This window comes from Dermacentor variabilis, chromosome 9 (assembly GCF_050947875.1).
Source record: "Dermacentor variabilis isolate Ectoservices chromosome 9, ASM5094787v1, whole genome shotgun sequence".
Taxonomy (NCBI): domain Eukaryota; kingdom Metazoa; phylum Arthropoda; class Arachnida; order Ixodida; family Ixodidae; genus Dermacentor; species Dermacentor variabilis.
Window position 1 is genome coordinate 33,789,693 of NC_134576.1, and position 16,657 is coordinate 33,806,349.

A 16,657-nucleotide genomic window follows, 5' to 3' on the forward strand; every position below is an offset into this window, starting at 1 on the left:
GAGAAAAACACAGCAGTGACGACTGTTAACTGAAACACCAATGCATTCCATGGTATACTTAGAGTATATATTTCTCAAAACCCAAACAGCATGAAGCTCCACTTGCAAAAAAATTTTTTTTTTTAATTATAAAACAGTGACATGTGAAGACAACACTGCGTAGCCATTGCGAGCCGGAACGCTCAGACCGAGGCATCTTGGTCAAGGCATCTTGAACAAGTACTGCCACGAAGGATCTTTCCACACCAGCAGGGATAAATCCTGTTGGTGCCTACTTACCTTGGCAATTTTCTTGGCAATCTTGACCTTGTCCTCCTTGTCTTTGGCTTTGCCCTTGTTCTTGTCATTGCCATCGGCCGCTTCAGCCGCTGCCGCAGCCCCAGCCGCATTGGCAGCTGCAAACACATTAAAGAAATCTTTGCAGACACAGCACATAGACTAAATCGTGGGTTGATTGTGCGAGTGCATCTAGTACACTGCATAAAGGAAAATGACAAAGCACAATGCCGAAGGAAACCGACATTACCACAGTTAACTTCCATTAATTTGACTCTGTTTAATTGGATTTTTCGGTTAATTCGATCCCGACCAAAGGCTTTGGCCTATGCTCACACTTGTGTATGCGACAAAATGTTTGTTATTTTGATCCAAAAATTAGCCTTCTTAGGGCAATTCAAACTGGGCTGGTCGTTCACGCAGGCGCTCTATCCCAGTGGTGACTGCAGTGGTGACTCCAATAGCAGCAGCATTCATATTGGTGGCAATTTCGGTAGAGCGAATGCATTGAACACACATCATCGCCCATCAAAAACTCCTATTTTTGGCCTGCCCCATTCTAAAGAGAAAATAGCAGCTCACACCAAATTACAGTAAAACCTCGTTAAACCGCACCCACTTAAACAGTAGTTTCATTTTAAAAGAAGTCAAATCCCCGACTCAGCGGCCATTGAACATAATGCATTTTGTATCTGCATAAACCGTACTAGTTTACTGCATACGTATCGGTTAACTCATAGTGTTTACACTTTTCGTCGCGCAATCACGACGATGCGCCATCCCCATCGGGCGGCCTGGCAGAACAACAAGCCTCAGAGATCGGAATAACGGCATTCTAGCGCCCTGTGCGTTTGCACGTGAAGCCACATCAACATCAACATCATTTTGGGATTTTGCCGCCATGCCAGAGAGTGTTTTGGAGTCATACAATCAAGGACTCACGCAATGCCGAAGCTCGGATAAAAAAGACGCCGGGTGCTCAGCATAGAAGAAAAATTAGACATCGTTCGTGCTATCGAATGTGACAAGAAGAAGTCGGCGCTGGCACGCGACAGGGATCTGCTGTTGACTACAGTGTGTGGCATTTGGAATGAGAAGAAGTTGCTCGGCAGCGCTGCTGCAACCGCGAAGAGTTCTCGGCTACAAGGCTAGACTTTTCGCCATTGTTGCCTGTGTTGTTGCCAAAGTGTCACCCAGTGACAGTGATGAGGACGACATGGAAAGGGACAGCATGGGCAATTCAGGCCCGACCGTGGCAGAAGCTGCACATTACATCAGCCTCGTGAATGTAATTGTCGTGACAAGAACGGCACCCCGCAATAAAAAAGGCGCCCCACGACTTCTGCAGCACTACCGTGCCCGTGCGCAGAGAATATGCAACGACAACAAGGAATCTGCCATGCGAGTGTTTGCCGAGAAGAGGGGGCTGGCTGAACAGCTGGCTCACAGCTTCAGTAAGTTTGACGCCACTGTCGTCACTGCTAGGCCACCGCGGCATCAAACGGAAATAATACTTTTGTCATGCGAAGTGAATAAATACTGCATGTTTTTGCCCTTTCATCGCATTTTCTCTGAGTTTCGTTTTTGACAGGTAAGTAGGCTATCTCAAACTATTTCAGTTAAGCAGTACTACCATTTAGTACGTACTTCTTCCGAGCTCCGGCCAACTACGGTTTAACGAGGTTTCACTGTATTAAGAAGGTGGCAATGTCGAAGCTGCTGTGGTCGGCGTGTATGGCGACTGGAATAGCATACGGCTTCGTCTTCTACGTCAGATTAGAAGCTGATACCTTGGAATAAATATGGTAGATAGGTGACAGAGGGTTTGGTGAAGGCAAAGTTAGGCGGCCAGGCGAACAGAATGAGAATGCTAACATCTAGGACGATTAGAAACCGTGTTCTCAAATACCTCGCACATCCAGTATAATTAAATGTGATGACGACCACCACAGATGCCAAGAGACAATGAAGCCAAGGGAAGCACAGAAAATTACTACACTGTTAATTCAAACAGAATTAACAAGAAAATGAGGCATCAACAGGAAGAAAAGATAAGCTGCCTAACCTAACTCAATGTTCCCTGACTGGCCTACTCTGTACCTTGTCTTTTAAGAGTCACTGCTGTTTAATTACCGCACCAACTCAATGTGACGTTGTGGACACTGAAGGTGTCTGATTGGGCCTAGTTAATGCATCATCATTATTGATAAAGATGGGCAACATTGTATTTTAAAAGGGCCAAAGACTGAATGTGACAATTTCAAGAATGTTTACTGAGCTGCAATGGTTTAAATACGAAAAAAAAAAAATGCTTCGGAATCGGCGACATGGTCCAGCACTAGGTTTCAGAACAAGAACTTTAACGAATTTAACTTAAACCTCTATTTTCTCTACTAACAACCAAGATGTCACTCCAATTTAAAGAAAGCGGACGCTTGAAAGAACATTTATCAGTCTAGTGTGATTCAGAGTTACTGTGCGTCCTCTATAGTGTCCCTTCAAGAGACACTATAAGGAAGACAGAGAAACAATGAATTTTTCTTTTTAGCGTCCAAAGAGAAAAATAAAATGATTTGAGGGGTGTTAGTAAATGACCCTTTTACAATATCACTTCAGCCAATATTATCGTGACAAGACACTTGGTCTGACTTCGCCAGGAAAGAAAAAACAAAACAAAAACAAAGACTAGTGGCAAAGCCGCCTTGACATTCCCACACCGTGACATTATGGATTTTAACATCGTCAGCTAGGGCATAGTTAAATTTTTAGTGGCAGGAATGGACTATATTCTATTTTAAGTGAGCCAATGACTGAACATGGGATGTTTCCAGAACTTTTATTGAACCAGAGAGGCCAAAATACAAGAAGTTACTTTGAGTAAAACGAGAACAAGGAGAAAGCAGGAACCAACATTTCGACAAGTGGACTTGTCTTCTTCAAGGCGACATATGCTTTCCTATGGTTAGAATAGCATATGTCGCCTTGAAGAAGACAAGTCCACTTGTCGAAACGTTGGTGTAGCAAGTATGTGACGCCCACTCGGGCAGTTGGTCCCTGCTTTCACCTTGTTCTCGTTTTGCTCGTCGTCTTGAATTTCCATCTCCCGCCTTCCCCGTGTTTTTTCTGGAGACATTACTTTGCAATCCAGAACGTCACAGTAGCAAGCAGCGCTTGGGTTTCAGAGTGCAATTCGAAAATCAAACTTTTACCTTCATTTTCTCTTGCCATAATCCATCTATTACTGCGAAATCAACAAAACTAGAGTTGTTCTGATTCAGTGTTTCTCTACAGTATGCCTTTCAAAAGCAGACACTGCTCCTTGTAGTCGAAAGTTGGGCAAAACATCTTTTCATGTTCATTTGTTCGAGGTTGGTATAGAGCATTTATATTTGCTTGAGCGGACCCCTGTATCCTTGACTAATTTAGCCTTTGCCATAATCGCAATCTTTTTCCTCATTTTCTCAACAATGCATTCCTGATGATGTCACAGCTTTGAAGTGACAATATCGCTTGTTATACTTGTATCTTATGAAAATAACTTTTTTGTGAGAAAGGTACAAAATCAGAGAGTGCAGTGGGACTAAATATTTACAAGATGAATGACAAAATTAAAAAGAAAGTAATAATTTGTGCTGGATGCTAATGTGGGTTCTTACAATAAAAAGTTTGACATGCTATAGCTTTTGCTCAGATACCTAGAGCATTCATTCTTGTAGCCCTGCAAACTCTGCTCATTCAGTACCATTCTTGTATGTCGATCTTCATCACATCACATATAATTTAGTAACAAACTCAACTCCAAACAAGTTGTGCAAAAATTGAATTTGTTTTATATCTAAAAAGTTAGTTACTCTGGAAGCAAACTGAATGCGTATCCTAAATTAGCGCATTGGAATACGTAAACTCAGCAGGTTTCATCAAAAACTACCCCAAAATAAAAAGAATGTTTGAAAGTGAAAGGTCCCCCCCCCGCCTTCCCTCCTTAAAGAAGAAAAAAAAAGAAAAAGAGAGTCAATCGTACCTGCAGCATGATCGGTGGCATTGGCGCCGACAGCAGTGGCTGTGGACGTGGGCGCTGGCAGGTAGGTCTGCTTCTCGTTGTTCCAGTACATGTACTGCTGGGCCTCCGGGTTGTAGTAGTAGTGCGAGTTGGCGTCATAGTACAGGCCCGTCGAGGCGTCATAGTAGTAGCCGGACTTCTCGTCATACCGGTAGGTGGAAACGTCAGGCACAGGGTAGCGTGGGTAGCTCACACCGTCCACAACCACTGTGCCCAGGCTTGACACGGTCTGCACACAAGTGCCAGTCACGTTGCAACACCCAGTGCCGGAAAACTTCCCAGATGTACCCGTAATGGGTGTGTGTGAAACATATGCGCTCGCTGCTCTACAGCGTGGCATGAAAATGCTGTAAAACTTCACTGTAATCGACTTCACTTGATTGAGTGACTGATTGATTGATTTACGAGATCTAACCCCTTCCATGCACTGGACGAGCCACATTCATCCGTGTGCTTCTGGTAAAAACAGCCAAGCACAAGCTCAGCTCATTGAAGGTACTTTTCATCTTCTGTCAATTTTAATGTTGATCATCAACGACACGTGGCTTTCTTAAATTTTTTTGTATAATGCTGCTAAACTTTACTCCTGCAATAAGTGGTTGACATGCAGGGTAAACACTGCTTTGTGGCCATTTTGGTCAGAATTCAGGATAATCATCTTGTAATACTGCTGTAATACTGTAATGCATCTGTAATACTGTAATAAATCTTGTAATACTGTAATAGAAGTGGACAGGACTGCGCACGTCCTGTCCACTTCTACTTCTGTTCTCCACGTGTTTACAGTGCAGTAACCCCCATATTACAAGAAGAACTTCCACTAACTAGCCCAACTTGCCGCTCTACTACGATAATAAACCATCATGAAAAGGGTTAAGCTCATAAAACAATGCCACGAGGGATGTCATGGAGAGACACAGATTCATTATGAACACGCGCGGCTCTTCAACATGTAACTACACCTAAGTACTCAATTATTTTCTCATTTCAACCCCAACGAAATGTGGCTGCCGTGGTTGGGAGTCAAATCCGCAACCTCTGGCTGAGCCACAGAATGCTGTAACAGAATGCAGCAGGCGAACATAACTTGAAAGAAGTTATGTAATGGCCACTGTGGGAACTGCATTGGGCATTACGTAAAAAAATAAAAAAAAATAAAGGAAAAGTTAGAAAGTTCAGCTGAAAAAAAAAAAAACTTTCAGTTCTTCAAAGCCTTTCGCAACACAGCGATGCCTGCTTACGAACAAGGTGTAAGCAGGAGCCAACGCTTCCGACAAGTGGACTTGTCACTCTCAAGGCCTGCTGGTGGTAGGATTTTCAAAGTGGTGATGCTGCTTAGTGACGGCAGCTTTTAGGCTGTTATGCTTTACAAAGGCTTGAAATAAACAGTCACTTCATACATAATGTCATGCTGAAAGTGCAAGTAATGGAAAAGGCTACCTCCTTTTCTTGCATGGTTGCGAAGGCAACATAAATGTGGCCAAAATTTCTTTAAGTTGTAATGAAACAGCCAATAAAATGCTTATTGCTTTGTTTGGATGTGCCAGACATGCTTCGAGCCTTTAAGGGCAGTTTAGCTTCAGTTCCCATGGGGTTCATTAAAGCGAAGTTAACTGCCACAACAATTTTGTACTCACTCCATGTCTTCCGTTGATAATGCTCTATCTTTTCGTGCATTGCTATCAGTGTAAACCAAAATAGATTAAGGGAGAAGAGTGCTTACAAGCTGATTATAGTTACACAGGCAATGTCTTGTCTGCTTTCTATATTCTAGGTAATGCTCAACAAGCTTTCTTAATCAGCTCTGAATTTATCACATACGAGACACAAAGAAACATCTTGCAGAACTTACTAGATTACTAGATAACAATCAGCATGCTGTTGGGTTTTATATGCAATTTCAAGATTTCTGTTTCATTCCGGAACAAGTCACCATAACAAAAAGAATTTCGTTGGTAAATGCTTGTTGTACGACACCCTCGGCAGCAAAAACAGATCACAAGCCAAAAGCATGGCAGTATATTTTATCTAATTGCCGTAAGACTTAAACGCAGCAAATTTAGTAGGGAAGAGCACCAGTTCATGGCACATCTAGACATGTAGTGCAGATTTCCTTATTTCCCATGTCTTGTCCCAATCAAGAAATTGCGCGATGGACTCGTAGGTGGACCAACTGGCCGATTTTACCTCGATGATGTTATGTGCATAAACCTGTTGATGTGACCTGTGGAGAAGGAACCGGAAAAGCCAGGAATGGTGCGTGCAACGATTTTCTAAGCTATCAGAGGGTGTTCTCTTTAAGCTTCACCGTTCTCTAATGGGAAAAAGCATGTGGGAAATTTCATGGAGAGGAGGTTCACTGCAAACATCGTGGAGAATCCCCTGTCCCCCTACCCTGGGGATTAAACAACCATCACCTGAAAATCCCCTTTAGGTTCGCGGGAGGAGCGTTAGAGAAGAGGGAAACGGGGTCACGACGACAATAGGCCAGCTTACAGCGTTGGCTTTGAGTGTGTGGACAGCCTGATCATTTTCAGCTCTGGCATCCAACAGGAGGCAGGAGGGATCAACACAGGGTGAGTGAAATGCTGCCTAAGGAGACGCTGCCTGTCTCCGTCTCACTGCCTAAAGCAAAGGGGGACACTTGGGTCTTTCTACAGAACACAGTGCCCACACACCCTTTGCAAAGGCTTCATTAGACTCCTTTTAGAGTACAGTAGCATTGCTCTCATTACCACCCTATTTATGTGCACCGTAGGTCAAAGGCTGCTGGCTGGAGGGCAATGCCAAGTTAGAGCTTGAGAAGAAATGACAGCTGGCCTGGATGGCTGTCGTCATGTCTAAACGGGACAACAACGAGTATTTGTCCCCTCCAAAGTGATTTTGTTGAAACAGAGATAGCATTTCTCGCCAGACTTACAATGCATTCCAGGCTAAATACACGGCATTCAACTACCGAAATGTGGACGTTAGAAATAGCTTGTCATTTTCTGTCCACGTGGGCTGCAGGCATGGCCTTGACAACAGCTGTCCACAATGCATAGTCATGTGATGCGCACTTGGGCACGGAAAATCCAGAATTGTTCTGCCATGTGGAACCAAGCTTCGGCGCTTGGTTCGAAGAAGAAACTGTATGGCCTTCATTTCTTATGCTAAGGCATAACAAACATCTTTGTGCAATAAAATATACACGTTTCTGAGGATACTCTAACAGACTAAATCGCTTTCCTGTTTGCCTTTGGGCTCCCGTGATGAGACCATAAAAAGTAACATAAAGTGAGACCTATGAAGCTGTCATTTGCCTCTATCCTGAAAAACTATGCTAACCACTCAGTATATGGCTGGCGGCTTTCATTTTTTTCCCCTTAAACCTCGAGAGCCAGTAATTTCTTTTTTCCCCAAGTCATCAGCCCATAGCAGTATGCACAAAAATAGCAAGCTCTAGTTTAATAATTTTCCCTTTAAGATTCAGGTTTCACACATAGCAAGAGTGAATGGTCATGGAGAGTACCATTGGTGCCTACTGTGAATAACATAACATTCGGGCTTGCATAAGACTTGATGCAAGCCCAAACAACACACCTAGGATTTGTAAAAAGTTTTATGGAACAAAGAATTTCCAAGGCCACGACGAAGGCACTTGCAGGAACGAAGCAACAGTGTTACAGATGTTGAAAATAAAACATTGTCTTTAACAACAAGAATTTTCCTTAATCACACACAAGTGAAAGAAGAAAAAGACAAACACACACACACAAAAGAAAAATGGGCATCGTAAGATAACATAGATGCATTTAATCTGTCAGCTTTGCCACGAGACATCCGTTTGTGGAATTCGCTTCCCAATAGCACTGTCATGCAAACAGACAGATAAATTTAGGGGTAATTCCTGAACATGCAGTTTCTGTCCTAAAGATGAGTCATACTCAGTATACCTGTGTAACGTCACATATTTTTTTCCCTCTTTCATGTTTTAAACTACACATTTTTATTATGTACGGGAGCAATGTGCGTGATAAAGTTTATTAGCCGTTTTGCATAGTACCACAAAATGTAATTTCTGTTTATCTGAGCATTGTTAGTATTGTTTTTTTATCTCCAGTTCATGCTTTAAACTACACTTCTTTTACACGAAGTTTGATTATGTGTGCGAACAATGCGGGGGATAAAATTTATCCAATGTTTGTTTACTACCACAGCTCTGCATTTGTAACCCTGTCTTGCAATGATTATTTCCACTCATCTTTGCGGTATTCTCGCGTACAACTTTCTTGCAGTGATGCCCCCCTTACTTAATGCTCCTCATGGGGCCTGTAAGGTATGTTGAAGTAAATAAATAAATAAGTACACAACCACCACAAAGCTGCTAACCGGACCGGACTAAACTGATTTTTTTAACCTCAGCAGCCTTAAGCCTGATGACCAAACAGCATGCATTGGAACTTAGTCCCTAACAAAATCCAAGGATTTCTAAGCACTTCATAAAATTTAAGGACTTTGAAGATGTTGTAAACAATATTTTGATAGCTAAAGGTTCCAAGGACGAGTCTTGTAACACTAGGCTTGTCCCTTCTGTATGAAAGCCTTCTCCAAAAGGAAGGAGGAAGGAAGGAAGTAAAAGAGAGGGAGGGAGGAAAGGAAAGAGGGAGGGAGGGAAGGAGAGGGAAGGAAGGACTTACTGGACTGACAAGGTTTGCTACACTATGACAAAGCTATACTATGGCTATGAGCAACAGAGTAGTAGAGGGCTTCAGGCTAATTATGGCCACCGGGGGTTCTTTAATGTACGTCTAAATCTAAACACACAAACGTTTCTTCATTCTGCTCCCACTGAAATGTGACTATGGCAGCAGGGAATCGAGCCCACAACCTCGCGCTCAGCAACAGAATGCCATAGCCACTGCAGTGCTTTCCGAAAGTGTCACGCGTGCATGTGAACGGGGAGGCAGAGAAGGTGGGTTACCTGGCCTGCTGTACCAGCAGCAGACGTGACGCCACTGTCAGGGGGGTGGGGGCCATACGTCACGGGTGCAGCCGCCACATTCACTGAGGCCTGCACACCCACATTCATGGCTAACATCCACACCACACACTTGCACCAGGAACATCCTAAACCCCAAGTTTCGAACAACACTACCATACCTTGAAGGTGAAAACCTGTGAAAAATGCAACGCACAGAAACAAGGCAATGACGGGATGAGGCTGGAACTAGAAACTGAATTTTTATTAAGGGAAATAACAGTTTGGTTGCTAGTTTCAGCCCCATTCCCGTGTCTTCCTGCTAATGCACGCTGTGTTTTTTGCTGGTTTTTCACTTTCAGTCATGTACTAACTGGTCCAGCTCTTGACCTTGCTTCTACATATCTGTCAACCTGTGAACAATAAAATTAGTAAAAACCCTGCGAACTCAACCCACACAGTGTTAGTCCCAGAGTAGAGCGCTGCACGGACCCGGGCCGACCCGAAAGCCGGGCGGTCCGAAGTGTTTTTCGGCGGGCCCAGGCTAGACTTGGGCTTGAAGCCACAAGCCCGGACCGGACTCGGGCCTGCTTATTTAAGGGCCTAAGTTGTGCCTTCAAGCACACACGAACATCATGCATTGCATGGTCCAAGGCATTCTGTGCCAAGCTGAAGTGACACGTACAAAGAGCTGGACTCTTTGTATACCTTAGCAAAGATATGAACTTCTAATTTCTTTCTTTTCTACAACAGTGAACATTGTTCCTGCGTAGGGTAGAATAAATTACACAGAAAAAAAAATGCTCTTCAAATCGTTTTCCTGTTGCTGCTTTTGCGATTGCACTATTATGACTCTCGATACCATTATATTATTTTAGCACTGATGCAAGGGGTGTCTCTTTCTCTTTGTGCACTTATTTTATGCTGTATGCTCGTGAATTCACCTGTTTGTACATATGTACATGTGTATTTGCATGCTACATGACCTCATAGGACCAAATCGCACAATCAAGGTACATGCATGCGCGCCAGCGGAAAAATAGCAGCACAGGCAGTGGGCCAGATCACTGACGTTCCCGTGGGAGAAACAAAGATTTCGGTTTTTTTATTGCTTATGCACTGCAGCTGATAGACCTCAAGAAGGCAAGGGCGACACATACGGTACAGTATGTAAGTGAAAAAAAAGAAAGCTTTTTTTTTTTTTTTTTTTACTTACAGGCGGGCCTGGTCATGCACACACAGGCCCTGACTAAGCTTAGTAACACGGGCTCAAGGTGGGCCCAGGCTTGGTATCGCAGGCCTGGGCTGGGCTTGGGCTTCATAAAGCAGGTCTGGGCTGGACCCCGGGCCAATAAATCAGGCCCTTGCAATGCTCTACCGCAGAGCACGCGCTTTCCGTAGACACATACTTTTACATGCAGCACGCAAGCAGCAGTAAACTTAGTAGAGAAGAAATTGGCAAGCAGCACACTGGATTTATGATGATTACTGGGATATTATAATGCAAGGGCCAGGGATGGCCAAAGAGCACCAATATACACTAGTTTTAGACACTGGAGACATTTTTCACAGACTTCGCTTTTTGCAGATATTGCCTGCTTCAGGAACTTGTCCAAGTGAACTTACTCGAAGTAGGTGCCCATCTGGTGTTCTCTAATACCAAAGGACTTCCAAAGGTATGGTCAGAGACTGATGAGAGAAACTTTTTCGCAAACTATTTTTGATAACACTTGATGAAACATTCGTAAGGTCGTAGAATTAGCTCAAATTAGTACAAAAATTAGTGAGAGTTCACATGTATGCACTACCTAGAGAAAGGTCTGCTGCCATTATGTACGCATGTTTCTTAAAAGAACGCTGACACAAAATTTTCCTCTTTCTTTTTTTTTTTGGTTTATCAGATAGCTGTCAACTCCATAACCATGGTCCTCAATTCTTTGAATGTGCAACTAATCACAAATTACCGTATTTTTCCATGCAAAACCCGCACCCTCAATTACAACAGCCTGGAAAGAAAAAAAATCCATGTGTATAAACCGCAGAAATTACTGCATACAACAATGCTAAAATCCTTGCAAAACTTCTCAGGTCCCAGATGTACAACTCGACACCCCCCCCCCCCACCCCGCCCACCCCTTCTTCGGCGACGCAGATCAGGACCGACACAACGGAAGTGAACACAGCTGAATCGGTCACATGACATGTGATGTAAAGCGGATCACTTCCCAGCTAGTGTTCACAAGACAAAGGATGACAGAAAGAACAGAGCAGCCCTCGCATGGGCAACAGCGACGGAGCAAATGCGACCAAGCTATGTCGCGAAGTGCTTCGTACAGACTGAGGGAGCACCACGGGAACAGGTGACATACGTGTGATCACGTAAAATGTAATCCGCAAGCTCAATTCATGATTTGCCCAGTCATATGAAAGCTTTATCATCAGCTTTTGGTGCGCTGGGACGGCCACTGAGCGTGGTGCCAGTTTTGGTTTGCCAGTACCGCGTGCCCTGTTCGCTAAATACTTAATGCAAAATGATAGTCTATAAACAAGAGGATAATGGGTGACCATGGAGGGGATAGGGGAGCTTCAACATGCAAGCGTAGAGAGAGAGTTGGGGTTCCCTAGGAGATACCGAAAAGCAGAGAACCTGGCCTTAAAGTGTGGCTTCAAAGCAAAATGTGCACCCCACGCTGCCGTGAAGCCCCACTTCAAGACAAAATTCACACATAACCCGCACCTCTACATTACTGTTACATTTTTTGCATTTTAGTTTAGGGTAATAGCTGCAAAAATACGGCACATCCCTTCTTCTGTGGCAAATTTAAGATGCACACTAAATTGAGCGTGGCTGCAGGCTGGTTTCACAATGGATCCTTTTTACACATCTCGGTTGTCCCGTGTTATCACTGACACACGAGTTGGTGCAGTGGTTGAAGCAGCAGTGGTTGAAGCCACATCATCTTGCCAAAAGGTTCAAACGGGACAATAGGGGAGAGCAAATGAGCCAATGTTCTGAGAAGACTTAACTCCAGAGGACTGAGCTTATCATCCCGAGTCAAATGCAAAGAAGCACAAAGTCAACGAATGGCCTATGCAGTGTGTGTCCAGCTTTTGGCAATACAGCGGGGTGGCTTGGGACCTCTTGCAAATAAGCAGGAATTCTAAGGCATCATAAGTTGTTGAGAACCTTGCATTGGGCACTAATGTCCGAAAGCAGACAGCAAACAAAAGAAGCGCTGAGAATCGAACAAAGCAATGGAAAGGAGAATGCAAAGTGGTTCCACCAGGTATACCTGCCAAATCAAACCACGAAGCCAATAGCTCTGTTAATTTTAAAGTGACAACTCTCAAAAGTGACCGATCAAGAAAGCTGCAGAAAGCTTATATCACAGTTGCAGACGCTCCCTTCTGGCACACAAAGTCTTTGTACTAGGGGTGTGCGAATATCGGAATTATTTAATATGAATCGAATACAAATACTTAGTTTTCAACATCAAATAATGATATGCACATGCATTTATTAGCAAGTTGGGTTATTTTAGCACGTTGGAACATTGCGATTACATTGCCAATGGTAAAAAAGAAGGCTAGTAAGCCATTATACTAAAATATTGCGTATTTGGCTCCAACCAGCTGTCTGTTCTCGTCAACCTGTGCCTTAGTATGCAACATCAAACGGCTGTAAACTCGGAGGCATTTCGCCTTGTACCAGGCATCACTCATCGCATTTGCTGTCAAGCAATCAGCTCAAATTGGGGGCGGCGCAACAAAAGAATGCACGCTCGCTGTCCGTTTTCCCAATGCCACTGACTACTGAGAGACTGGCTTTTGCACACAGCTTAAACGTCCAGTGGCTAAGCTTGCTTTAGAGGCGAAAGCGCACCGGCAGCATGAAATTATACCAAAATTCAGCAACAAATCAGACACGTACTCTTAGATTACATAGAAGAAAACGATAAGAACCGTGTTTGCTCTCTCACAGCCAGAAATATATTCAATTTGTTTCAAATATTCGTATACAACCAAATATTCAAACATTTTTGAATACCTAGTTTTTAAATCAAAGATACAAATATTCAATACATAATATTCAAAATTTTTAAATATTCACACATCCCTACTTTGTACTGATTGCTTGATAACTACACAACCATGCCTTCTCCACTTTTCACCCTCAGCCCTTCCACTTCAAAGAACCATCATTCACTTAGCTGGATTCAGACAATGGACTGAATTGCTGAGTCAGCCTACAGATCAGTACGACATTGCTCATTGCCACCAAATCGTGCCGCACACAAGAACACTTCAGCCGACCTGCTGGCAACAAAACTCATTGTAATTCAACCGTGTCGACGTGGTCCATAAACTTAATCATCAATTTGGTGTATCATGTGAACACAGCTTGTGGAATTCTCTACCGCCACTCCAAGCACACGGTCGGTCAGCCAATGGTAGACGCCGTGGCTACCCCAGCCAGTAAGTCGAAAACCACTGTTTACCTAGTATATTCCCTTCAAGGAATCCCTATGTGATGTGAACTACAGCTAGCTGGCCTGCTCGAAGTATTAGTACTTACAAGAGTAATAAATGTTTGTAATAAATGTGGTTGTTGTACATCGTTTCCTCGAGCTTGAACTGTACCCCAATTGGCAAGCAGGCATGCACCAAATGCAATGCACAGAGTGCCAAGGCATACAGCCATTGGTATGGAACACTACACTCTTAGACAAAGGTACACCCTTTGGGGTGTATATCTGTCACACAACAATAATTGTCATCTGCCTTGCTTCTGTTTACATTTTTGAAAACGCTGCGCCTACTACTTTCCGATCGGGAATGCTATGTCATGCTGATAACGCGCATGCTTGTCGTTACTGGGAAGTACCAGGCTCGCAGCGTTAAAGAAAGGAAATGCGGATAAGACAGACGACGTTTATTATTGTGTGGCAAGATATGACCCAAAAGGTGTAATTTTGTTTTGGAGTGTACAATAATGTTTTTTTTTTTACTGATTTGCTGTTAACCCTTTCGCTGTCACGGACGTACCAGTATGTCTTCGCGCTTCCCCCCCACAGTGTCACTGCATACCGGTACGTTCTCTATCATGCGTTCAAAATTTCGCGCCTGAGCGCAAAGCTGGCGCTCCTGGACTGGCCACGCCATCTGTTGACTTTTTCTACAATTTCGTATTTTCTTCTCGACCTGTGTAAGTGCATGTATTGAAGAGTACGGTGCGATTGCCACTCGCCCCTCTCTCTTTGCTGAGTGGCGCGGTGGCTCCGTGTTCGCTGTATCATGCGTCGCACGCGTGTGGTTATGGGTTCAAGGGTTGTTCTGCCATCTCTGTTGGTTTGAAGGTTTTTATTTTTCTTCTGTTGGTGTGTCTGCTACGGCGCGTCAAGTTCAGAGGCACGCGCTGTTGCCTCTTCGAAAAGAGTGACTCGATTGCTGCTTTCGCTCTCTCGCCGCACCCTCGCTTCCGACTTGCAGCAGTCAACGTAAAGCTCTTCGAGCTTTGTTTTAGCCTTTTTCCATCTCCCTCTGTCTTCTTGATCACGCACCGTCCCATTTCTCTCCGTTGTGCAGGCAACTGAAAGCGCATCCTCCCTGCGCGCGGTTACTTTCGGATGGCTCGGATTCGGACTTGGATAGTCTCATGCGAGAAAGAGGTGAGTTCCGCATCGTCAGATTCGGATGTTGAACGGATGTTATAGTCAGGCTGATGGTGATGATGATGATGTTTACTAATAACAGCTGCAGAACACTGAAATGTGCATATTGTATTGACTATGTTGGTTGTATACCAATCATAATCAAAAATAAATTGCTATGTTCATTCCTTGTTATGCTCGTGCCCTGAAACCAAGCCGACAGTGGGGGGACGTCACGGCCAGAAAGGTCCGACAGCGAGAGGGTTAAGCATTTCGGTTCCTTCTTTTTATATATATATATATTTTTTTTGTTGCTGTACATTGCGCTATATCACACTTGATGGTTTGCACACTGATCTATGCGCCATGCACTTTATTTTATTGCGTGATTTAACCTATGTACCATATCTCTTGTTATCCCCGCATTGCTTGCTCTTGTCTTCTGTACTGTGATTATGTGCTCAAATTTTATTTATCATGTATTGTACTCTGTTTTCTTTTTTGTTCTTGTTGTGTATTCACTGTTGGCGATTTTGACACCCCCCTTAAACAATGTCCTAAAGGCCCGTAAGGTATTTCAAGTAAATGAACAAATAAATAAAAGCCACTCCGTGATTGAGCCTACCAGTAGAAGTAGTCGCCGACCAATAAATTGGACACCAGTAATCCATCACCAGTAAACACAGTAAACACAGCAAGGCAATTAATTGCTGCAGACATGCATAACTGCTGTAAAACGTTACATTTATAAGGCAATATTTAGTTGAAAGTGATCAATTTATCAAGTTGCAAAGCTGTTTGAAGCCAGAAGGATGCACTTTATGCAAATCCATCTACTGCCCTCGTCCTTCCCGTCCTGGCGGAATTCCCACGCTTGCAGTTCCCTATAAGCACTAGCACAAGAGTTACCCCTAGTAATTTTTGCAGAAAATGTGTAGTCATCATGCATCTGCAGCGTGTCATGACAGTTGAAAAAGTTGCTGCAACCATAAATGCACTGATGCTCAATGTGTAAGCAGCAGACAGTAAGTATGGCGCATGGCAGCAGACAGCGAGTGCACGGCTGACTGCAAAGTTCCGTAAAGCACAGTAGGGAGCACCAGGAGATTGCTAACGATGCAACCTTTTGGTAGAGAAGTTGAGATGTTATTTGAAGAATACCGTGCTACTCTTACGAGCTAATGTGGCCTTTCTTGACTCTCATTATATTAAGTTTCACTTTGAGCAAGAAAATTTCACCACGGAAGTAAAACTGTGACGAATAAAGACCCAGGTGCAGACACCTGCAGTGATATTTACAAGTGGAATAAACATGGCTTTTGTACGTTTGCTCTGCACTCACCTAATAAGCCGCATTTTCTTTCACATCACTACTGTAATCTAAAGCAGCAACTTGTATGTGCTTGAAATATAACAACAGTCTACTGTACAAACATACAGGTACATAGAGATCGAGTAACTACTACTACACTGCCAATATTAGAAATGGCATAGGACACACTGAGAAAAGTTACTTGCCTGTTGAGCAACACCGGGAGTCGATGGCTGGAAGCATAAGAAAGGACAGCAAATTACAATATGCCCGCTTCCCACAAGAAATACACAAAGCGGTAGTCGAACCCAATCCTAACGATCCCCACATATAGCAATTTGTCAGTTATGAAGACCCCATTTCACCACATTTACGATTTTCCGACCCTGCCCTACAAA

At 43.6% G+C, this 16,657-nt stretch overlaps 1 protein-coding gene across 3 annotated transcripts in view; it reads right to left on the reverse strand.

Annotated features, from left to right (window-relative positions):
• The window catches only part of LOC142592594 (RNA-binding protein 5), a 67,880-nt gene that overhangs the window by 18,926 nt on the left and 32,297 nt on the right, over positions 1-16,657 (reverse strand). For 2 of the 3 annotated variants that reach the window (XM_075704129.1, XM_075704128.1), the window contains 4 exons: positions 16,466-16,492; positions 9,300-9,389; positions 4,298-4,565; positions 280-395 (listed from right to left, as the gene is read on the reverse strand). In XM_075704129.1, the coding sequence (XP_075560244.1) occupies positions 280-395; positions 4,298-4,565; positions 9,300-9,389; positions 16,466-16,492 (501 nt within the window). The remainder of the gene's footprint in view (positions 1-279; positions 396-4,297; positions 4,566-9,299; positions 9,390-16,465; positions 16,493-16,657) is intronic. The other variant, XM_075704130.1, reaches the window with a different exon arrangement.